Source organism: Amblyraja radiata, chromosome 34, assembly GCF_010909765.2.
Source record: "Amblyraja radiata isolate CabotCenter1 chromosome 34, sAmbRad1.1.pri, whole genome shotgun sequence".
Lineage (NCBI taxonomy): Eukaryota > Metazoa > Chordata > Chondrichthyes > Rajiformes > Rajidae > Amblyraja > Amblyraja radiata.
In genome coordinates, this window is record NC_045989.1 from 26,595,561 (window position 1) to 26,619,910 (window position 24,350).

The following is a 24,350-nucleotide window of genomic DNA, read 5'->3' on the forward strand; positions in this document are numbered from 1 at the left end:
TCATTCACTTGGAGCCTAATAACCAGGGAACTTACAGGTCTTTTGTACATCACATTAAAACTCAATTCAAGGATTAGAAAATTGTAGGGACAAAGAAATGTGGAAATAAATGCAGAATTTGGTCAATACACAAAACAAAATGCAGCACTAATGTATTGTATCCATTTGTATATAATTATTTAAGTGTGTCCATGCAAATTCTCACAGGCAGAGAAATGGTGAGGCAAAGCAATCCTTGTTTTGTCAGTAATAAGCTCTGGGTCTTATCCAATCTAATGTAGGTGGTCACTCAGTAATACACTGGATCTAGATTTATGTCACCAAGAGTGGCTGCTGTCAAAACCACAACACAGACACAGGAAGCTACCCCCTCCCTCCCCTCTTCAAGAAAGTTAAAGGAATGTTAATTTGTACTAAGGTGTTGCTGAATGGCTTCATTATTTCGCAGGATGTCCTCTCACAGTCTTCTGATAAAAAGCTCTGTTTAACATAGAAGTTGGCAGAAAATGTAGAAAGTGATTTAAATACGCTGCAAATATCAGTTGATAAGTTGATACCATTCAACTTAATGTAGCTCTGAATTGTATGGATGACACCTTGGAAAATAAAAAGAGAAACTGTAGCCTAGGGTGGACTTTACTCCACAACAGTGCTATAAAGTATTGACATTTCAACAAAGATTGGATCAGTACATAATTTCATACATAGTGAAAGCCAGGAGGAAGTCACCACGACTCCGAAAAAGTTAAAATGTTAGTTTGAAGCTAAGTGAAGCTAACCACTCTCACTTTTAACAGAGCCAGATTTGTCTATGATTGTTTGCATAAATTATTCGCTCAGACCTCAATTCCTGAGATTATGCAAAATCAATAACCATGCTCCAACACTCTACTGATATATGCACACACACACACACACACATTCTACTCCCAAACAGCTTTTCCTTTAACACTAGCTTTAATAAAGCAGCCCATAAATTTAAATGGCTACTTCAGCTTACAGTAAACGAACAGCACATACATGAACAGATGCCTCGGGGAGGGAGTTAATTTGGAGTCAAATAAAATCCTTGGAATGCAAGATGGATTGGCACCATCCATGAGAAGGGATTGATGATCAGGAATGGAGCTTTGAAGTACTGGATCAGACAACAATTGACCGAGTGGAAGAGCCAGACTACGAGGTAGAATTTTCAAAACCAAGCACCAATGCATGATCGATTGTAATGGGCTGGCTTGGCAAGGCAAGCCAAAGGCCAGCTCTGGTGGTAATGCACATCAAGATGTGCCAGTGATCCCAAAGAAAATATGGTCCATTCTCTTCTGAACTATTTTGTGACCAAACTAAAGCCCTTCTTCTTCTTGCAAATGAAACATAAACCAAAGGAATAGTTAGATCTCAAGCCGGGTGTTGAGCAGCCAGGTTGTCTCTGTGTTAACTAAAGTCCAAGATCTACACTTTTGGATTAGGATGGAGTGTTGGGGTCTGGATCCCGTCTCAATATTTTAAAGGATTAACCAGCATTTTCTAAGCAAACATTACAAAAGGGTTAAAACCCCTATGTTCTAGATCTATGGCTCAAATAAGTGTACAACATGAATGGAGAAACTTACTTTGTGGAGGAAGGATTGGGCAGGAGATGAAAGCATAGACTTTAGAAAGGCCTGTATATGCAACACAATAAAATGAAGATACTGCAAAAGTGGACCCAAAACAATGTAAGGCGATAGGACAAGACGGTGAATCACAGCAATGAAATTAAACCATTTAGTGGAGAAGATGGCCACCAATCACCTCCATAAAAATCCATAGCCTGCTAAATTTACACAACACTTGATGAATAAACAAATTATAACTTAGTCATTGTTTCACTGTTGGCATCTAAAATCTATACATTATGACAAAAAGTAACAAGGTTAACAACTGAATTAAGTCCAGATACATTAGCTAATTGATTAAAAGTTAAATTAAAGTAATGGAGTAACAACCAAGTCGATGTGCAATAGTCCTTCAATATTAAAGGGGCTTAAATCCTTTCAGAAATATAATTATCATGGCCAAATTATTCACATTATAAATGGAGATACAAGTAACTGCAGATACTGAAATCTTGAGCAAAATACAAAGTGCTCGAGTAGCTCAGCAGGTTAGGCAACATCTGTGGTGGGAATGAACAATTAACGCTTTTGTTTGGGACCAGATGTTAGTTGACAAATGGATGGAAGTCTGGAGTACAGTCCTGACCCGAAGCGGCACCTGTCCACTGCCTCCACAAATGCTGCCTGATGTGCCAAGTTACTCCAGCACTGTGTTTCATTCACATGAGAGTTGGATGTTGTAATCTCGGGGAGCTGGACGGCCATGATTTTACCCCCCTGCTCCTCGACCAGGAGCACTGTAAATGTGCTGCGGGTATAAATCATCCCACCATTCACCACGATATTAAACAGCCCCTGTGTGGCCACAACGCTCCTTTATTCAAAGTAAAATGTCTTATCTGTAAAACATTTATTTACAATATAATCAATTTACTTTATAAAAAACATTAAAAAATAAATTATGAAGTTCTCCAGCCGAGCTGGATATTATGCTGTCCTCTTTGAACTATCAAGTGTGCTGATGTTGCTGGGACTGGGCCGCTGCCTCTCCAGCCACAGCTCGGCTAGCTGCTGCGTGGAACTATATGTCGATGCTCGCGACGCCAAGCACATTTTGTATTGATTAGGTTCCAAATTTGGGTCACAGTAGATTGGATGATGGATATGAATGATTCCAACTTCTTGACTCCTGAATGGTTTTAAACCAACCTGAATGACTTTGTTGTAGAGATCTACATCCTCCATTCCCCAGCCCTGGATCGAGATGTTGAACCCACCAGCAAATAAAAGATCACTTTTGTAAACACATGTGATCCCAAAGCCATAGTGTCTCCAGAATCCAGTCTTCATTGTAAAAGCAGAATTGTTGTCACTGGGAGGTTTGCCAGCATGTACAATCTTGGGGTCAAACTGGGTAAAGATAATTGGAAAATATACTTGCTTCCCTGGCACAGTATTAGTTCTGCAACGCTGCAGAAAATCCACCGTAAAGATCAAGTCAACATCACAAAACAGAAGTAGGGAGTCATTGCTAAACTGGGCAGCTCCAAGGTGCAGAGCAAGAGCTCTTGAAAACTGCCCCAGAACTGCCCGGACCTGGATCTCTGCTTTGGGATATTTCACCTGATAATCTCTTGTCAACTCAAATTGTTTTATTTTGTCTGGATTTGAATCGGAATTGAGTAGCAATATAACTAACCTGACATTTTGATTTGTAATCAGACAAGTCCTTTCAAAGTTTTCCATGAATCTCACAAACATTTCATAGCGACCAGACAGAGGGACCAAGACGTTGATTTTCTGATCTTTGGGCTTATGTTCAACATTACTGGCTCCAAGTTGGAAGGGGACAAATATTTGGAGTGGGTTTGAGAGGATGGAGAGAGATTGTGAGTTCCTGTTAATTTGGTTGGCCAAGTCTGCAGCATCAATCTCTTCACTCTCATAAAACTGGACCTTGCTGAATGTTTGTTGCAGATAAGCATGTCTTCTTACAGGGACAGTCATCTTCTTGCCCTTGTGCTTTTTGTAGAGAAGGAGCAGGTCAAGTACATACTCTGCCCCATACATAGGGTTAACCCTTCTGTAGCCATACTGAATTTCTTTGAAGTCAATAATGCGGCCTCTAGATTTGGCGTTGGCATTAATCATTTCCATCAACTGCATGATGATGTCATCTAAAGCTTCTTTTTGAGACAGATCCATCCCCTTTCTTGGCGGCTCTCCATCAAAAGCCGAATAAAGGTGTTTCCCCGTCAGGAAGTCCCATTCCAGAACCTCGTCCCTGTTCCCAGGCTGGAAGCGCATAAAGGAAGGTGGAATTCCCAACTGGATGTCATCTGGGTGAAGCTCAGTGTTGGTGTACTTGCCCATGAGTGCCACCTCCCGGTGAAGCAGTATGGTGCGGTGACGAAACTCAGACATCCGGTGGCTCAGCATGTAGCGGTGGAGGCGGTATTGATATTCGGGGCTCTTGTTTGGATGTAGCGTGATTGCACGCCGGATCTTGGTGTTGTGGAGGTCCTGGATATAACCTTTTTTATTCTGTTCATAGTTTTCATAAAATAGCTGTTGCATCTGTGAAGAAAGGAAAACGCAGAGATCAAACTTCATAGATGTGCGCATAGTGTTTTCTCTACATTAAAAAAACAGGCAGGAGTAAGTAGGCCATTTGACCTCGAGTCTTGTCCACTCAAATTCAGTATGCTGTTCTAGCTTTTCCCTCATATCGCTGCTCTCTCTAACCCCAAGAAAAATTAAAAGATATGGTAATGTATTGAGTGCGTTTGCAGCCATCACCCTCCACACACAGTCAGTCTTTGTGTTCCAGGTGACGCTATGGGAGGTGCTGAGTCAAGTACAATGGTGATCAACTCTGAGACCACGATCGGCGCTCCTGGACCACAGGCACAGGCTGAGCTGACACTGTTTCATCGTCCAAGGACAGACTGACCGACCTAAAACTGGGCCCCTTTTGGCCCATGCTGCTCAGATGGTGCACTCATTTGCTGACTGGATTTTGAATGAGCCATTGCCCCAGGTGCCAAAAAGTGTGCCTGCTCTCTGATAAACCTCTGCTTGTTAGGAACATTATGCACTAATCACCCATGGAAAACTTGACCTACATATCAATAACGTGCTGTAGTAAGAAAATACAAATTGCGTCTCAAAGGAGTTTGAAAAAGGCAGAAGCAAAGCACAGAATGACAGTGTATTTTCAGCAAAGCGTTGCCACAGCCAGATAATTCTAACCCAACATTTATATTCAACGCCAGCTTCCCTTCACGCAAAAATTTGATACGGTGTTTTTAGTAAATGCTTGCAATATAAGATTTAAGCAGCACCATATATATTTCAGTCATCATCTTCCTTTGTGCTCTGTGTTGGTGCCCTCTGTGGGCACACTGTATGCAGCAGCACACCAGCTTCACCCATCCTGGAGAAGATTCAGTACACAGGCCTCCTCAGCTTCATGTTTGATTCACCTTCTATCTCGGAGTAGCTGAATGATTTAAAATGCTACCGTAGCCCCTAACATTGCCCCAAAGATACGAAACACTCCAAAATACTAGCAGCATAAATAGTTCCAATGATAGGTGATGGAGCTGAAACATAACTGTTTCATGCTTCACTAGCACTGCCCAATTACAGAGTATACGACTATGTTCCAAACTGCCCATTACACACAAGTCCAATGATTTAGGATTCAAAAGGCCACGTATCAGGACTTGAAACATTTCTGCCTTTTGTTTTCCTTTTTATTAAGGAAAGCCAATTTATGGTACGGGGGGAAAAAATGCTTCATAAGATCATGTGATTGGAGCAGAATTAGGGCATTCGGCCCATCAAATGTACTCCGCCAATCAATCATGGCTGATCTATCGCTCCCTTCTGGCCCCATTCCCCTGCCTTCTCCCCATAACCCATACTAATCTACTATCTATGCCTTATAAATATCCACTGACTTGGCCGCCACAGCCTTCTGTGGCAAAGAATTCCTCAGATTCACCACCCTCTGACTAAAGAAATTCCTTCTCATTACCTTCCTAAAAGAATGTCATTTAATTCTGAGGCTATGACCTCAAGCCCGAGACTCTCCCACAAGTGGAAACATCCTCTCCACATCAACTCTATCCAAGCCTCTCACTATCCTGTGTATTTCAATGATGTCCCCCCTCATTCTTCTAAACACTGAGTACAGGCCCAGTGTTGTCAAACGCACATCATTCCTGGGATCATTCTTGTAAACCTCCTCTGGACCCTCTCCAGAGCCAGAACATCTTTCTTCAGATATGGTGCCCAAATTTGCTCACAATATTCTAAATGGGGCCTGACCAGCGCCTTATAGAGCCTCAGCATTACATCCCTGTTTTTGTATACAAGCCCTCTCGAAATAAATGCTAGCATTGCATTTGCTTCCTTTACTGACCGATTGCGACTTGCAGGAATCCTGTGCCTAACCCAACCCTAACCCTTTGCACCTCTAATTTCTGGATTCTCTCCCCATTTAGAAAATAGTCTACACCTTTGTTCCAACTACCAAAATGCACGACTCCACACTTTACTACACTATATTCCATCTGACACTTCTCTGCCCACTCTCCCAACCTGTCCAAGTGCTCCTGCAGAGTCCCTGTCTGCCCCCGCACCTATTTTCTTGGGGAGGGAAACTAATAACATACACGTAATGTTAAGAGACCAACGTAATCCTAGAATGTATGTCTTCAGATTCCCAATATTGAAAAGACAAGTTTTCTGAACCAGCTTAGCCAAATCACAATACGAGAGCCATTCATGCTACAATCATATAAAAATAATTACTGTTAAACCACCACAAGGAGGATGTGACAGCACTAGAATTGTAAAGTAAGTTGATGAGAGTCATGCAGGTCAAGTCATCGCACCATACCTGCAAGAACATTTGTAGATTATCATCAGGAATACAGCTCATCGACCTATAGTGCTAAAGATCCTTAACAAGGTATCCAACAAAAAGTTGTCAAACATTTTTATACTTTATACTAAAATCAGATTCACACTTCAGACCAAATTGTTGGTTAAATTTGAGATTACTCCATGATCAATTGTTTACCACTGTAAATATTAGTGCCTCTCTCCGCCCACCACTAAACGTTTTCGTAATCAATTCAAAAGAGGTTCTTTTTGCACATCCCACACCAAGTTATTTGAGCCCATAGGCAGAAGTGAAAACAGAATCTGTGATTGATGAGAGGCAGGATCTGGAATAGGCTTGAATTAGCAAGGAATGTGCAGTTTATTTTACAGTGCGTCTGACACATGAAGCAGAGGCATTGAAAGTGCTTTGTTTTTAGTTGCTGTAAACAAGATTCGTTTATGCAGTATGCAGAATATCAAGGCATCGGCTCCCAACACCTTTGTAAGTGCAACTTGCCTTCTTTCTAGGTAGACTTGGACAAATTCAGAGAAACGCATATTGAGATTTCCCCCTCTATCCCTGGAGAACAACAGACTAAAATAGTATAGACTGCACTGCCATGTCCAGCCACCAGAGTTCCATAGGTCTCACAAAGTGCAAGATTTAATGGAAATGTTTAAAATATTATCAGCAACACTCAGCTTGAAACCATCAGCAATTTAAAATAGTTGCAAAGAAATTATTGCTGGTTATTTGGGATGGAATCTTCCTTGGACATTATGCACAGTGAACAGAATGAATAGTTCCCAGGTTTAATTAAGGGAGTTTGAATCGCAGCATATTTTGTGAAAATAGGTTAATAACTAAACAAAACAGTAAACCCAGGCTTGTATCCAAATCTAAACTGGATTCAAAACCTAAAGCAAGATTTAAAACATTGCTCCGTTGTAATGTTAAATTGAGGTTGCTGGCCTAATCAATAATCAATGTCGCAACTCTTGAGGTTGGCACTGGATGTACTTTACCCAAAATCATATTCACAACACATGCTCACTCAAACTGGAAGTGGAATAATACAACCCTTATATTATAGCTACAATGTTTTGCCATTAAAAAAAAAACGTGACATTTGCAGAATTCACGTGCACGGAGATGGTTAAATAATGGAAAAAGGAAGAGCCGAATGATTGCTCATTCTCAAACTGAGTTCATGAAACTGGATTGTCAACTTTGCTTCTGGAACTGGTACTCTCTACAGAAAAAAAGAGACTCGGCTATATTTGTGGATGATGCCATAAAATATGTACTTTCCTACCTAATAATTATTTTAAAAAAGTGAACCTCTAATTGAAGATTCATATTTTCTCATGGTGCACACATATCATAGATTGTAATAACCCAAGCTTAGGGTAGTAGGGCCTTGAAGGTTAGAGCATGCTATAGTTTACCAATGCAGCCCAGTAGATGTTTGCATTGACCTCCTTACTCATTTGGGCAGAGCCTGCATGGATGGAATAAACCCCATGCTTTATCCATTAGTCAAAGAGTGATAGTGTCGAAACAGGCCCCTCCATGTACATGTCTAACTGTTTCTTAAATGCTGGGATAGTCCCTGCCTCAGCTACCTCATCTGGCAGCTTGTTCCATACAACCACCCTTTGTGTGAAAAAGTTACTTCTCAGACTCATATCAAATCTTTTCCCCCTTCACCTTAAACCGATGTCCTCAATTCACCTCCTCTGGGCAAGAGAATGTGTGCATCTACCCAATCTATTCCTCTCATGATTTTATACATCTCAATAAGATCACCTCTCATCTTCCTGCGCTCCAAGGAATAGAGTCCCAGCCTACTCAGACCCTCTAGTCCGGGCAACATCCTCGTAAATCTTCTTTGATACCTTTCCAGCTTGACATCTTTCCTAAAGCATAGTACCCAGAACTGAACACAATACTCTAAATGCAGCCTCACCAACGTCTTATACAATTGCAACATGATTTCCCAACTTTTAAAGCCCTTTTGACCACCCGATGTGCCTGCGATCACCTTCAAGGAACCATGCACCTGCACACCTAGATCCCTCTGCTCTATAACACTCCCCAGAACCCTACCATTTACTGTGTAGGTCCTGCAATTGTTAGACGTCCCAAAATTCAACACTTCTCTGTATTAAATTCCATCAACCATTCCTCAGCCCAGCAGGCCAATCGATCATGATCCTGCTGCAATTTTTCACAACCATCTTCACTATCTGCAAAACCACCCACTTTTGTATCATCTGCAAACTTGCTAATCTTGCCTTGTATGTTCTCATCCAAATCATTGATGTAGATGACAAACAGTAACGGGCCCAGCACCGAACCCTGAGGCGCACCACTAGTCACAGGCCTCCAGTCCGAGAAGCAACCTTCCACCATCACCCTCTGCTTCCTTCCATGAAGCCAATTATCTATCCATTGAGCTATCTCTCCTTGGATCCCATGCAATCTAACCTTCCATAGCAGTCTACCATGCAGCACCTTGTCAAATGCTTTGCTGAAGTCTGCCCTCATCGACCTTTTTGGTCACCTTTTATTCCAAAAACCTCAGGTTTGCAAGACAAAACCTCCCACTTACAAAACCATGCTGACTATTCCTAATCAGCCCTTGCCCAACTAAATACCTATATATCCTATCGCTCAGAATATTCTCTATTCTATTTCTCTCTATTCTATTCCTTTTCTCAAGGGATCTAAGTTTTAGACTATTGCGATAACTTTCATTACTGTGCTTGTTTCCATGCTTGCTGGCCAACAAACTTAGTCCACTCTGATGTTCATGCATTAGGTCCAACTGAGATTGTAATAATCAAGACTGACACAGTTAATCCCATGTTGGTATTAATGTCCTGGTTTCTGACAAAACTCCACCCATCCAAGCAGGTCCACTCCCATGAAGTTTAAAAATCCCAAACATTAAATTCATTCATTTTTCTTTAATGAAGGTTGTCTGCCAAGATTGGCTGTTCAATGTGCCAGGACTTGCTGTCCAGAGGCCCCCTCCGAATGCTGTTCAATGAGGCAAATTTTCTGACAGAGAAACTATTGTTTAGCTTTTAATATAAAGTGTGACAGAGCAAAAATGATATTTTAAAAACAAATGACAATATTATATATTTATACACACATCAACCTCCTGAGGAATTTAATAAAAGTAATCAAATGAAAGTAGTCAAGTTTTATCCTCCCTAGGTTCAATATTCTCCCAATGCTCAAAAGTACTACATTAGTTTCATGTTTACTTTCAAACCAGCCCAGGGGCCCGTTTCCCCCAGCATATTTTGTACAAATCAAGAACTTAAGACTGTTATTTTGCGACCACGCCTATCAAAAGGTGTTGTTCAATTGGTTAATCCTCATTCTATAAATATTGAAAATGACAACAGTTCTCAGAATCTAAAAGCAGAGAAAGGAAGATTAAAAAAATTTAAAGACCTTCTGGAGCACAAACTCTTCCAAGCTTCAATGAGCAACAGCTTTAAAAAAAGGTCCAGAATGCAAGGGAGTCGAGGGTGGCTGGGCTGAATACAACATCTCATCTAATTCTAGTTCCATACAACCCTGGTACTAGACAGCTCCAGAGAAAACAAGGAGACAAGACACTGGAGTTATTGGAATCTTGAGCAAAAAACACAAACATCTGGAGGAACTCAATGGGTCAGGCGTCTGTTGAGGAAATGCGCAGACAATGTTGTGTCTTGACCCTTCTTCGCACTCCCTGTAGAAGTAGCTTCACTGTATCCATCCTGTTGAGGTTCCCAATAGTTTGTTTAGATGAAATCAGCCCTCTTTCTACAACTCAGGGACTCTTTCTGCTCATTCTTGAGATTAAATTCACTGCATTGTCCCAAATGCAGCACGCGCAAGTTCAAACTGTGTACAGTACTCCAGAGATGTTTGCATATAATCAAAATGCCGTAACAAGGGGTTACAAAGGGGATGGAGTACCAGTGAATGTGCCTTCCTAATTACCTGCATTCCAAAACTTGCAGATTGAATAAATCTTAATATAAAAAACCGAAGAAAATGTAAGCATTTTGATATTCTATTCCTTTTACCAAAGTGGATACACTCGCATTTCCCCTTATTATATGTCAATGCCATATTTTCACCCATTTAAGCCAAGTAACTTCCTCCTCACTCAAACCCGTGTTCCCATCTGTCGCGGACGGCTGAACCCTGAATTTGCCCGTTAGCAAATTCATTAACAGATTGAAGCACCACTACATTCTGGGGTACAACAATAATTTAACTTTTATCCACTGAAGAATGGTCCATTTATTCCTACCATTTTCTATCAATAACCAATCCTCTACTAATACCAATACTGTACCAATAACCAATCCTCTACTAATGGTCCATTCTTTGGAAAGTGTACCAAAATGTCACACACGTGACCAATCCTATTTGACTTCTTACCTTAAACAAACATTGTCAGCATAACATAATATTTTCACTTGATAAACCGAAAAATAAGAATCATACATGCAGTGAAAAACAATATACCTGTAAAGCTTTCAGAATTAGAAGAAGTATTCCACAGGTTTTCATCCTTTTGGTCACACACGTAACTAAGAATGGGCCTAATACCAATACCACCTTCAATCCCCTGACAAATGCTTCTGGCATGTTAATCGTGGTATTTTTACATCCAAATCCCCACTTGCATCCACAGATGTGACAATAGTGGCTATGCTAATGAAGTAGGAACAAGGGCATAATGCAAATACTGCAATAAACTTAGGGAAGCTTCAATTAAAATCATTAAATGATACCAGAATGAAGCACTGGTGTCAAGTACAGTGGCCAGTAAACTCAGCCTGACAAAAACCACAACCGATTCACTAATATTCTTCAGGAAATAATGTATACCACCCTTGCCTCGTCTGACCAATGTGGTTAACTTTTAAATGCTTCTTCAATTCAGGATCACCACAGGAGGGAAAACAGACACCGTCGTTGTCAGTGGTAGACAAAAATGCTGGAGAAACTCAGCGGGTGAGGCAGCATCTATGGAGCGAAGGAAATAGGCAACATTTCGGTCTACGACCATCATTGTCAGTCATATCCATGACTCATGATCAAAATCTGTCAAGGCTTTTAATTTAATGTAACTTTGCAGACAATCTCTAGACCCTACCTGGTCATGTTATGGTTTCATATGAATCAGCATTTTCCCGACAATCAATATTGTGCTCATCCTCCTGCAGGGTAATGCTTTCTCCTTCCTTCCATTTATGGATGGCCATCTCAGACTGCAAAATGGCAAATATACAGGAACCTTTGACAATTTACAACAAAAGTACCAACATCTTTTAGAACCCGGATGTGCAGGTTATCACATGCAATACATCTGTCAGCCTTGGTCTCATTAGTTTATGTGGCACATTTTCTCATGATGGATTTTCATTCTTTTACTTTCCTAATTCTTGTATTGTCGTTAATCTATTTTAAATCTTCTCGCATTTCAGCTCTAAGGGAAACACTTACTTTGGCATTTAAGCATTAAAGATTTTGTAAGAGCTTCAAAAGCAAGTTTCTTGTCAATTTACTTCTACTTTCTTCCATGATCAATGAGCTAATATTATCTGCTTATTCGCCCAACTCTGGCTTACTACTTTTGCAACTTTGAGCTTTTTCAATCGAATATTCCAAGTTTAGTTAACCTTAGTAGATCCTTATTTCCACAGTCTTTATTCCATACGGGGATACACATATGTTAAGAACATTAAAGTTTATATACAGCAAAACTATTGTTTGTTGGTTTCTAAGATTCTCCTACAGGCTCCGTTTCCTGCAACTTGAGCTGTTTTCAATCCAATATTCTTGAGACAGCAGTTACCCACAGCGGCATTTCTAATTCTCAATGTTATTTACTTGTCTAGAGACTTTTCTAGGAACCAGTCTACTACGCTTCGTTAACTTGGCTTTAGGACTATAGTTGCCAATTTATATTCCCTGGAGCAAAGATACCATCATTATTGCATTACCTTAGTTACAAACCCATTTCTATTACGTGCATCAGTATTGCATTGCACATAGAAACGGCATGCTCTGATATAGAAGGTAAACTGATTTAAATGTTCTCTTATCATGAGATCCCCACTTCATTCATTATTTTGCCTAAACGTTCTACACCATCAAGCTTGTAACCTTGGGCTTCATTGCAGCCAAGAGAGACACCATTGGGAAAACAACTCTTGTTTTGCTAGTAATTAAATAGTATTTATTCATCTTCCAGGATGGTTCTTGATCTGGGCATTAATGGCAAGGCCAGCAGAACTTGTTGCCCATGGCCAATTGCCCTCAAGCCTACGTTCTTGAATCACCACAGTTTATCTGCTGAAGATACTTCTATTGTTGTTGGGTAGGATGTTTCAGGACTTGGGCATTGCAATACATTTCCAAGTTGAGATGCTTTTGCCTTGGAGGAAAACAATCAGATGGTGATGTTTTTCTTCATCTGTTGCCCTTGCCATTTAGAACAGATCGGGAAAAATTCCATTGCCCAAGATGGCCCTTGGAATCCTGGACCACAGAAGGCAATGGAAGCCAAGTTATTAAATATCACAACTGAACAAATAACAGAATTATAAATACATGGGTTATTAGGAGGAGGTAGGAACAGGTTACACAAGTGCACGATGAGCCATGATGATATTAAAGGGGGGAAAACAGGACCTACCTCTGCTGCTATTTTTACCTCCCAAAACATATACTATCAAATGCTGCCTTGATGTCAATGTCCTTGGCCAATGGTTGGATCATGTTTTAGGAAAGTCTTGGTATCCCATCCTCCACTTTAATGGTTTATGACTAAATGCTACATGACTGCACAGCTTGTTTCAATGTTGGTTGCAAGGACCGTAGGCTCCATCATATGCTACTCAGCACAAATGTAGCCCTGTATCGCAGTTTCACCAGCTAGGACTTCCTTGTTTCTTCATAAGTACACCTTGTGCTAGTCTTGACTAAACCCTTCACCATGCCTCTGAATCACAGCTGATCCCCAGTTTGACTGCAACAGGAAGGTGAGGGACACATCAGGCCATGTAGGTAGAGATAGCGATGTACATTTCTGCATTCCGCTTCCAGCTTTATCCCCCCAACCACAGAATCAGTCTGAAGAAGGGTCCCGACTTGAAACGGCACCTATCCATGTTCTCCACAGATGCTGCCTGACCCACCGAGTTATTCTTTTACTGCCCTTATTAGCACTCCTTAAGTATTTTGTCCAGTTTTAGTTCAATACTTGGTACATGTGAACTGGTGGAAGTTCAGGAAGCACATAACGTTGATTCAGGAATGATGGAACCGATTTACAAAAAGAATTGTGCAGGTTGAGCCCTATTCTCGCAGTTTGAGAGGTCACCTTACTTTAAAACACAGTATTGAGGGGGTTTGATAGGGTTTATGCCCTCATGGGAGATGAAGGTGAGGAGAGGGTTTGCATTGGAGGGCATAGTTTAAGGAACTGCCAAGACAGACCAGGGAACCATTGCTAGGGTCAGTGACACTTTGGAACTCTCCGTACAATAAGCTAGAGATATCAATTAATTGTGTACATTGAAAGCCATGATAAAATTATTGGACTAAAGACATCAAGACTTTATGAATGCACGAAAGAAAGAGGCCGACATACGATCAATAAGATCATAAATAGCAGAACAGGTTACATGATCTAATCATGCTTCCATTTTTTTAAAGTCAATTGTCAGTAACTAGTCCACACATCAAGAGTTTACACTGAGAACTATGTCAAAGGTATATGACAATTGCACTCATTAAACAACAAGATGGCGGATGTGCGGGAGTGGGCGCCGTCTGTGTATGGCAGCCTGCCCGCAGTCCGTCTCTTCACCTTTTTTTTAATTTTAAGTACTGTCCAAAATGTTAGTGGAGGTCTTTTATGTGGTGGGTGGGGGTGGGGAAGGGGGAAACTTTAATTCTTAGTCCCCTACCCGGTCGGAGAGGCAGCATCCCTCCGAGCTGCTTCTTCGCCTCGTCCTCGCGGCCTACCATCGAGAATGGAGCAGCGTTTCCTGTCGGGACCGGCCGGGACTACAGCTTCGGCGGCGGCGCAGCGCAAGGACACCACCATCACAGAGCGGAGCCACGGAGCGGGCGATGCCTTGCCGGGTCGCCGTGCGGTAAGCTCCGGAGCGCTGTGGCCGTCGATCCAAACATCACGGAGCTGGGGCTGCGGGCGTCCGGTCGCGGGCGGCGCTGGATTTGGAGCGCCGCAGAGCCAGGGATCGAGTTCGCCGGGGTCGGAGCTCCAACCGGCGCGGCCTGAAGTCTACGAGTGCCCCGGTCTCCGGGGAGGAGGCAGCCGCTCCAGACTTTCCAAGCCGCTTGAGGAATTGTTTCACCCGACGCCAGTGTTCCATCTTCACGGCAAGAGGGCCCTGAAAATCATCGGACTCGCTGCAAGGCCACAAATGGGCCCCGACCTCGGGTGTTTCAGAGGAAGAGGACTTAACTTTCTGTTGCCTTTCCGCACAGTGGAAATTTTTGATTCTGTTGTGGGGGGATGTTTGTGTTGAACTCTATAATGTGTTGTGTCCATTTTCTTTCTTTCTTTATTTTTAACCTTTTTCTATGGTTTGTATGTAAACTTATTATTTAATTTAAGTAAAGCACTTTGGTGTCAATGCAAGTTGACTTAAAATGTGCTATATAAATAAAATAAAAGCAATAACAAAGCACATGGTTTTATTTAAAATTTACATGTTATCAAATTGTGGCAATAGAATTCCATTCGGTGCAATCTACATTTTTGTGAAGAGAAACAGGACAGTGCGGATATCCTTACACCAATTCAATTCAAATGTAGGATATCGAGCTACATTCTGTTACTGTTAGTCTCCTCAACTTGATTTCAAAGATAACCACAAAATATTTTTCCTATAAAAATAACTAAAACCTTAGGCAAAGAGGAAATGCTGCTTTGATATGTTTGCTATTGCATCAGATTTAAGAAGAGGATTAAAATGATATAAACACATATATAAACAAGGAATGTTCAAAGAATTTGATGCCAGTGACAGAAATCTTCCATCTCCAATAAGAGTTATACATAGTGGGATAGCACATATGCTCAGACTATTGGTCCTGGGTCTGAAAATGAATGGCAGGCCAAGGTTCAAGGGTTGAAATCTTGAAGGTCATTTATGAAGCTGCTCTCCTTGGATGTTTTTATAAATAACAAATTTGAACAAAAGTGGGCATACAACCACTTAGAAACAAAGAGTCTTTCATTGTTGGATGCATTCAATTGCATTGCAATAACTCAAGTTTATTAGACATTTTACTAAACAAGGTAGCACAATGACCCATGTATCCAAATGCACAGATGGAAATAAAATTTGCAGATCCTTGCACAATTCCCATTACAATTGATTTTCTTCTAAATTTAAGCCAACAAAAATGCACGAAAGCAAGAAAATGGTTGGAAAAATTCACAGCGTGGCCACATATTCCCAAGCATAAGGATGAACCAGGAAAGAGAACACTCATTAATTAAACCATCTGCAGAGAATAGTTCTAGTCTCTCCAGAGATGGATTAGACAGATTGACAATGCCTTGATTCTGTAGTTGAAGGCAGAACCACAAGTGGGATCTTGTTTCCAGGAAGTCTCGCTATTTAGGCCACTCTCAGCCATCTGGGGTAAGGTGCAGCACCAGGCCAAACCAACAGCGAGTACCTGGGGCTCCACATTTTCACTACAGTTAGAAATTACTACTCAGAAATCCTGCCTCCGTTTGACTTGAAGCTTATGTAATCCATAATTGGGAGAAACACCATTTGGTTTATTGGAACTAAATGACATAAAGCTAGAAAACAGCATTTTAGGATATAGACAATGGGCTCCCTTACCAGTTAAGTAAGAAATGAGTAGCCTGAGGATTTGTTTAACAGGTCAGTCTCTGCTACAAGCCTATTCACAGCAGCAAGGAAATAACATGCAGCATCACATCTCAAAATGTCACAATCATTCTTGGATTTTGTTTAAACTTTCATCTTCGGGAAATCAGTAACAGAAAAAGATATTGATAAAATGACCAACCAGGACACCACCCAAAGTCGTGACTACTCTGAATACGAACTGTTTGTGCAGTTTTCAGGGTTTTATGTGGTGAAAATAAGCTTCTAGCTTTGTTTATTACTGTGAAAAAGATACATTTGTTGATAACCAGATTTTGCAGTTTTGAGTGAAATGATCAAAGCTTATGGTCTAGATTGGAGCATTGCCAACTTTCCAGGCCTGCCTTCTTAGCTATTCAAATTATCCTCATGCAAAAACTCTTCTAAAAACACAATTGCAAACTCTGCTGTCACATTTGAAATAAATATGGTTGACAATTAAATTGGTGAAGAGGGAAACAGAGGCATAGTACTGGGTACATTTCACTGAAGGGCAAGCAATGATGGACTTGGAAGCTTTATGTGACAACAATTTCAAAGAGGTAGAGGTTTGTGAGCAAGACCAAAAATGGTATCTGATTTTAAATGTGCAGGAAGGACCTGCAGATGCTGGTTTACACTGAAGATAGAGACAAAATGCTGGAGTAACAGCGGGACAGGCAGCATTTCTGGATAGAAGGAATGGGTGACGTTTCGGGTTGAGACTCTTCTTCAGACTCCGAAGGGTCTCGACCCAAAACGTCACCTATTCCTTCTATCCAGAGATGCTGCCTGTTTCGGTGAGTTACTCCAGCATTTGGTGTCTATCCGATTCTAAATCCTAATCTGGAGATTTATGATAGAGTATAAAATATTATCTGATATTAGTTTAAGGAACACATCTTAATAGAAACAAACTAGAAGTTAGTATTGCTGATGATCAGCAAATGGCAGAGATGAGGTCTTTGAGACCTCAAGCATAAAAGAATCTGCAGATCTGGGCTGAGAAATTCCACCTGTCGTTCTCATAGGTCATAGGCCAAAACCCAATGCTGATCGGGTTCAGGATTTAATTGTTTATTAAGAAAGAAGCATTCCAACATGCCCATAAGGCATTTGCATTTGAATCATGCAGACAGTATTCAAAGTCAGTAAGCAATCAGTCTACTGCTCTTCGCACTCTGCAGCCTGACCTGCAGAACATTTCCAGCATTGTTTTTATAGACACAGTTCCAACATCTAGTTTGTTTTTAGTTATAAAACAGGAATCGTGTCACCAAGTCTCAGTGTGACGCAAAAATATAAAAATGCCCTCTTTGATGAGCAAACCTCAGAAATTCACAAAGTTACATAATGTTTGGAACAGAAATGTGCTGTCAGTCTTATCACCATCTTGTTTAGAAAGACATCATTCCAATTGAAGGTTTTTCATAAAAAATGTTTTAATAAAAGGCCACCTTCCACTAGTTAAATCCAGTGACAATTACACTGCAATCCAGAACGCAAAAAATGGCCTGTCTGTATGGAAGATAATTCAGCTCAGATCCAAACCTACAACTTTTATCTTTCTGCAATTTTGTGCACACTATCTTTGCTTGAAATCAAATTTAAAGTCAGCTTTTACCCAGCTGTTTAAAGCTCAAGGGGCAAGGAGACAGGAATCACCAAACTCCATGTTGGCTGCACATCATATAATGACCAGTTCCAGCTGTGGGAGATCTGGATCATTTGGAATACAAAACATTTTATTGTAGAGAGAAACATTGCAATACAATTCTAAAAGCCTAGTCCGTTGCAGGATATCAACTGTGTCCACATTCAAAAGGCATTCCACAACATTTATCATTTGCCATGCAGGAAGGAACTGTAGATACTGGTTTAAACTAGACACAAAAAGCTGGAGTAACGCAGCGGGTCAGGTAGCATCTCTGGAGAAAAGGAATCGGTGACGTTTTGGGTTAAGACCCAGCTTCAGACTGAGAATCAGGGGAAAGTGAAACAAGAGCAGTGATATAGAACAAATGAATGAAAGATATGCAAAAAAGTAACAATGATCAAGGAAACTGTCCATTGCTGGCTGTGTTATACAGACAATAAACCTCAAAAGGACAACAGTGAAGCATCTGTGGGTGATGTTTTGGGTCAAGACCCTTCACCGAACGTCACCCATTCCTTCTCTCCAGGGATGCTGCCTGACCAGCTGAGTTACTCCAGCATTTTGTGTCTATCTTCGATTTAAACCAGCAGCTGCAGTTTCTTTCTGCACAGGACAGCAGCAAAACTAGTACAATGACCTAGGAAGGGGGAGGGATGGAGAGAGAGGGGGATGCAAGAGTTACTTGAAGATAGAGAAATCAATATTCATACCGTCAGTTTGCAAGCTGCCCAAGCGAAATATGACATGGTGTTCGTCCAATTAGCATTTGACCTCACTCTGACAATGGAGGACAGAAAGAGGAAGAAGGGTCTCGAACCGAAACGTCGCCTATTCCTTCTCTCCATAGATGCTGCCTCACCCGCTGAGTTTCTCCAGCATTTTTTGTCTACCATGGAGGACAGAATTGTCAGTATGGCAATGGGAGTTAAAGTGTTTGGCAACTGGGAGATCTCATAGGCCAAGGCGGACTGAGTGAAGGTGTTCAGCAGTCACCCAGTCTATGCTTGGTCTCGCCAATATACAACAGCCCACACCTGGAACAATGAATACAGTAGATGAGGTTGGAGGAGGTACAAGTGAACCTCTGCCTAACCTGAAAGGACTATCGGGGTCCTTCGACAGAGTCAAGGTAGGAGGTATAGGGACAGGCGTTGCATCTTCTGCGGTTGCTGGGGAAAGTACCTGGGGAAGGGGTGGTTTAGGTGGGATGGGATGAGTTAACCAGGGAGTTGCAGAGGGAACGGTCTCTGCGGAAAGGGGTGGAGATGGAAAAATGTGACTAGTGGTGGGATATTATTGGAGGTGACTGATGGGGTGAAAGGTGAGGACTAGGGGAACTCTGTCCCTGTTGCAACTGGGGAGGGGTGAGTAAGAGTAGAGCTACGGGGGTACCGAGGAGATACATGTGAGGGTTTCATCTATGATAGAAGTGAGGAGCCCTAGTTCCCCAAAGAATGAGGACATCTCGGATGCTCTGGACCATTTGCCTGTCCATTCTACAAATCTTTTCACAACTCTCACTGCAGGGTACCCGAGAGTGTGCACAGGTAACGGTTTCTCTCTGTCCTAGTGCTATTTAAAAAAAGTAAGAATCTGGTATGCACATTCCATTTCTCACTGCATTTCCCAACAACTTGCAGTTATATCACCATATTCCCCTTATAGCATTCATACCAGTCTGGTTGGTTCCAGGCAGGTTCTTCTGACACTTCAAACAACGTATTCACATGGCAAGCGAGAACTACTCAATTTATTGAATATTACGTAGTACATACGGTGAGAACCCTGATTTTTGTGTGATAAACTTACTGCAGCCCAACGTTCCTCTACAAGCAGACTCTGGTGCACCCATGTCGCCCCTTTGTCTCACACAAAGAACACATTTATGCCCTGCTTATTTTGTTTAATTCACCACACAAATACCAAGATTTTATAGGTGCAGTCATAGCCTTGATGTGCAGCAATGAAGGAAAAAAAGCCTATTTAACAGGGCTGAGATACAGTTTTTAAGGATGGAGTCCTCGTGCTTCCTCCAGAGTGGTGGAAGATTTTTTGGGATTATTTTTAAGGAAGTGTTCGATACTTGAAGAATTGACTGGACTGTGATTTTGAGGGTACAATCTGATTAGTTGGTGTAATCGTATTAAACAATAGATTCAGCTCCTATCTGAGTGAGCACTAGCCGTTGGTTTATTTTTCAATTATACCCTCACTTAGCTAAACTTCAGCAGACACAAAACGAGCTTGTTTAACCTTTCCTTGCAAAACCATTGTCCATTGGCTCAGCACCCACCTTCTTTCTGATTTATATACGACTGAAATATTGTATATACATGCTCCCTATCTTTTATTCAACTTCGCCAGACTATTACTTTGCTATATTCATGCTCTAAAAAACCCAAATATCATCTGTTGATAAAATACTTTACTCAGCAGGCCAGGCAGCATCTCTGGAGAGAAGGAATGGGTGACGTTTCAGGTGGAGACCCTTCTTCAGACTCGCATCCTTTTGCCACATTTGCCAGATCTTTGCACAGCCACGACCTATTTTTGTGGTGTCCGTTTGTCCTCTTTCATCGAGAAAATTGAAGTCACCATACTTCAGTCGGTTAACTTCATACAAGACAAATTGTAAAAAACCGAGACTATGGTACTGATCCCACTGACACATCAATCGAACAAATGGGTCGTTTATGCACAATTTTCCAGTTAGTACATCAATTATCTATCCAATAAATATATATCCACCTACACCAAATTCTATTTTCAACAATTTTTGATGTAAAACTTATCAAAAAGGTCCCCAAATAAAGTAGACTTGCTCCACTTTATCCACAGCACATAATTCAAATAACTTTTTGTGCAAGAAACAAAGTGCTGTGGGAACTCAGCAGGTAAAACAGAATCTATGGAGGAAATAGACTAATGATATTTTGGGTGAGGACCATTTGAAGAAAGGTCCCTCAAAGGATCCCATCCCAAAATATCCATTCCCTGACCCGCTGAGTTCCTCAGCACTTTATTTTTTGACCAAGATCCCAGCATCTGGAGATTCTTGCAACGTCAGGATTTTCATGTTGTTACACAAATTAAACTCAAAATTCAATTTTGCAAGATCTAGTAATATTATGCAAATTATTTAATATCCAGAAGCTGCACAAATTGAAGAATTTATACATTCTTCATACATAAAACCTCAAATATCCACACAATTGTTTGATACTCCTAACTAGGAGTTATCTCCAGACATAATATCTCCAGACATATATACTGATGCACGATTTATATCCATGCCTCTTCAAGCATCTTTGAATGAAATCATGATTGATTTATAATCTTAATAACAATTACTATGTCGAAACTTTAACTTCAATTCCTCATTCTTGGTCAAGTTTCTGACAAAGGATCTCACTAAAAATACTGGCCGAGTAATAGCTGTCACCTGGTGAAAAGTTCCACACTATAGTACATCAGTCACCCCCTGGGTGTAGAAGTGACTTCAAGCTTGCGAGCTCCTTCGCACCACTTGGCAATCACTTTGCTCTTCCCTCCCCTAGGTGGGTGTTTTTATGTTTATACTTTCAGACTGTGACATGCATTGACTATGGTTTTACCAGCAGCATCCCTGCCTCTGCTGTTCGCACAGAGAGGGGTGCTCCCCCGGCATCACCAGCTCCTCCCGAGAGCACAAAGTGCCGGAGAATCAGCGGCTCAGCTTGTGTCCATCACCTCCTCCTTACCTCATACGACCAGGCGCATTGAACGCCGGCGACTCTGCGAACACAGCGGCCGAGCTCCAGGTCCTCATGTGTGGTGTACATCTCCCGCAGACACTGGCCGATGTGAGGCAGCACCCGGCGCAGCAGCTCACGGCTCAGCACCACGCCCGGGCCACCCATGCAGAAGTTCTCGCCCGGCTCCAGCGCTAGCTTGCCCATCTCCTCGGGCGCGCCGAGGCCGGTCTGGCCCAGGTACAGCGGCTGGCTGCTGTTGAGGCCCCGTAGGAAGCGCTCCAGCCTCTCGCCGCGGATGTATGTGTCGTCGTCGGCCCGCACGAACCACTCGAAGTGCTGCAGGTGCCGCTCGCCCATGTACTTGAGCATCAGGAAGGACTTCTTCTGCGGCGGGTAGGTGTCGTCCACGCCGGGCAGGGCGACGAGCGGCAGCGGCAGGCTGAGGTCTGAGCCCTCGCTGGAGAAGAACTCGACGCGGCCGGGGATGTGTCGGGCCCAGGTGCCGTAGGCCGCCAGCGCCCGGCTCCTCAGGTACTTCTTGGCGCTCATCACCCCCACGTACATGAAGCGGGAGGCGGCGGGCCGCTCATCCTCCTCCCCGCCTGCAGACCCCGCTAACTGCCCGCACCCGGCCCTCTCCCGCTGGCGCACCGCCCGCCCCGGCATTGTGGCCCGGGGCAGCACCAACCAGGAGGCGAGGCCGAAGCCGAGCACTAGGCCCAACAACACGCTGAGCCAGGAGCGCCGACAGCGCGGCGCCATCCCCGCCCGGGCGCGGCCGCTTCGCTAGTCGGGCTGTGGGTACCCGAGGCCGGGGCGATCACCCCGCCGTTTAGTGGGGCCGGTTGGCGGAGGCCGGGGACCCGCGGTGCCGCCACTGCCGCTCCTCCATGTCCCCACTGCCCCACCGCCGTGCCGTGCTGTGCCCGGTCCTAGTGCCCCACCGCCGTGCCCTGCCCGGTCCTAGTGCCCCACCGCCGTGCCGTGCCCTGCCCAGTCTTAGTGCCCCCACCTCTCTCCCACTACTTTCCCTGCTGTCGACCCGCGCCTTTAACCCGCCCGCCACGAGCCACTCATTGGCTGCTCTGTCTAGCCACGCCCCTTAAAGGCGCATTGCCGCCGGCGCCTGGGGATTTATATCCCGCCGACAGACACAGAGTGCTGGAGTAACTCTATAATCTTTGTAACACAGCTGGTCAGGCACATCTGTGAAAAACATGGATAAATGACGTTTCGGGTCGAGAACCTTCTTTTTTTTGCCGACTTCTACCCGCATTTAAACTCCTAGCAATTCCCCCACCCTAACCAACTTGTCCGCAGTCAGTCACACTACTGACTATTACACCATTCTAGAGAAGGCAAGAAACGTTTTTATGTATATATACTTTATTCTGAATAAAGTTTATTTTTGAAAATGAAAGTTACCGTGCTGTTCCGAGACATCGAGGGCTTCTTGAAGACCATCATTTCAGTGAAGGCCACTCGTTAGTCTGCCCGAAACCCGCTGGTCTTCCATGACGGTGAGCGCATGTTGCCAGTCTAGGCTGCAGAGGTATGTGCCGAGGACACACTGCAGATGGGTACAACGAATACAGACTGTGTGCAAGCACCACAACACTACCGGGCAGAGCAGAGCAGAGCAGGGTTCGGAGGGGGATCTCTTCAAACAGTGGAAGAGATATCACCACTGGGAGCAAAATGAGCGGCAAAGGTGTTTGCCAGCACTTTGTATTTTATTTAAAGAAAGATGTGAATATTACTGAGTGCAACACTATAGAATGTATGAACACTAAATATGTATTGAAGAATTTTGCAGTTTTTGTTTTATATATTTTTTATTCTTAATAAAGTTCATTTTTGAAATTAAAAGAACTAGCCACACTGTTCCCTGGTACCCACTATGAGTCAGATATCAAATGCTACTGGAAGACAATCAAGTCGGTGAACTCCACGGCCCGCTCAAACCTTATTCCAAAACAGCACGATGTCCATAGAGGAATGTTCCCGACTGCAGGAGGATGTGCTGAACCTTGGTTTAGGTTTTATTATTATCACGTGTACCAGTGAAAAGCCTTGTTTTGCATACTATCCAATCAGATCAGATAATACAATCATAAATACGATCAAATCAAACTGGAATATACTGCATGAAGATTATGTACCATAATTTGTGACATTACAGTGACCACCTTCAGAGCATTTATTCAGCTGTGAAGAGCTTCAGGATGTCCTGTTGAAAAAAGCGCCTGCATTTACATAGTAGCAATTGGCCTCCTTTCTGAGAACCTCAAGGTGTGTGACTGCCAAAGTACTTAAAGATGGTGAAATGCAATGTGGAAACAGGCCCTTTGCCCAACCAACCACCCACCCATTAACACTAGAACATAGAATAGAAACATAGAAAAATAGGTGCAGGAGTAGGCCATTCGGCCCTTCGAGCCTGCACCGCCATTCAATATGATCATGGCTGATCATCCAACTTAGTATCCTAAACCTGCCTTCTCTCCATACCCCCTGATC

At 42.7% G+C, this 24,350-nt stretch overlaps 1 protein-coding gene across 1 annotated transcript; it reads right to left on the bottom strand.

The window, feature by feature from the left end:
* Positions 1–938: 938 nt before the first annotated feature.
* On the bottom strand, positions 939–22,734 carry chsy1 (chondroitin sulfate synthase 1). The gene is made up of 2 exons (XM_033050532.1): positions 21,837–22,734; positions 939–4,175 (listed from the first exon to the last, which is right to left on the bottom strand). Exons 1-2 carry the CDS (start codon positions 22,590–22,592, stop codon positions 2,586–2,588), a joined length of 2,346 nt encoding a protein of 781 aa, XP_032906423.1. The 5' UTR covers positions 22,593–22,734; the 3' UTR covers positions 939–2,585.
* Between the last annotated feature and the right edge of the window lie 1,616 nt (positions 22,735–24,350).

Coding starts and splice junctions, on each gene's coding strand:
- chsy1 (XM_033050532.1), bottom strand. CDS start 22,592: ATGGCGCCGCGCTGTCGGCGCTCCTGGCTCAGCGTGTTGTTGGGCCTA. Junction 4,176..21,836: donor AATGCGCCTGGTCGTATGAG/GTAAGGAGGAGG, acceptor CTTTCTTCACAG/ATGCAACAGCTATTTTATGA.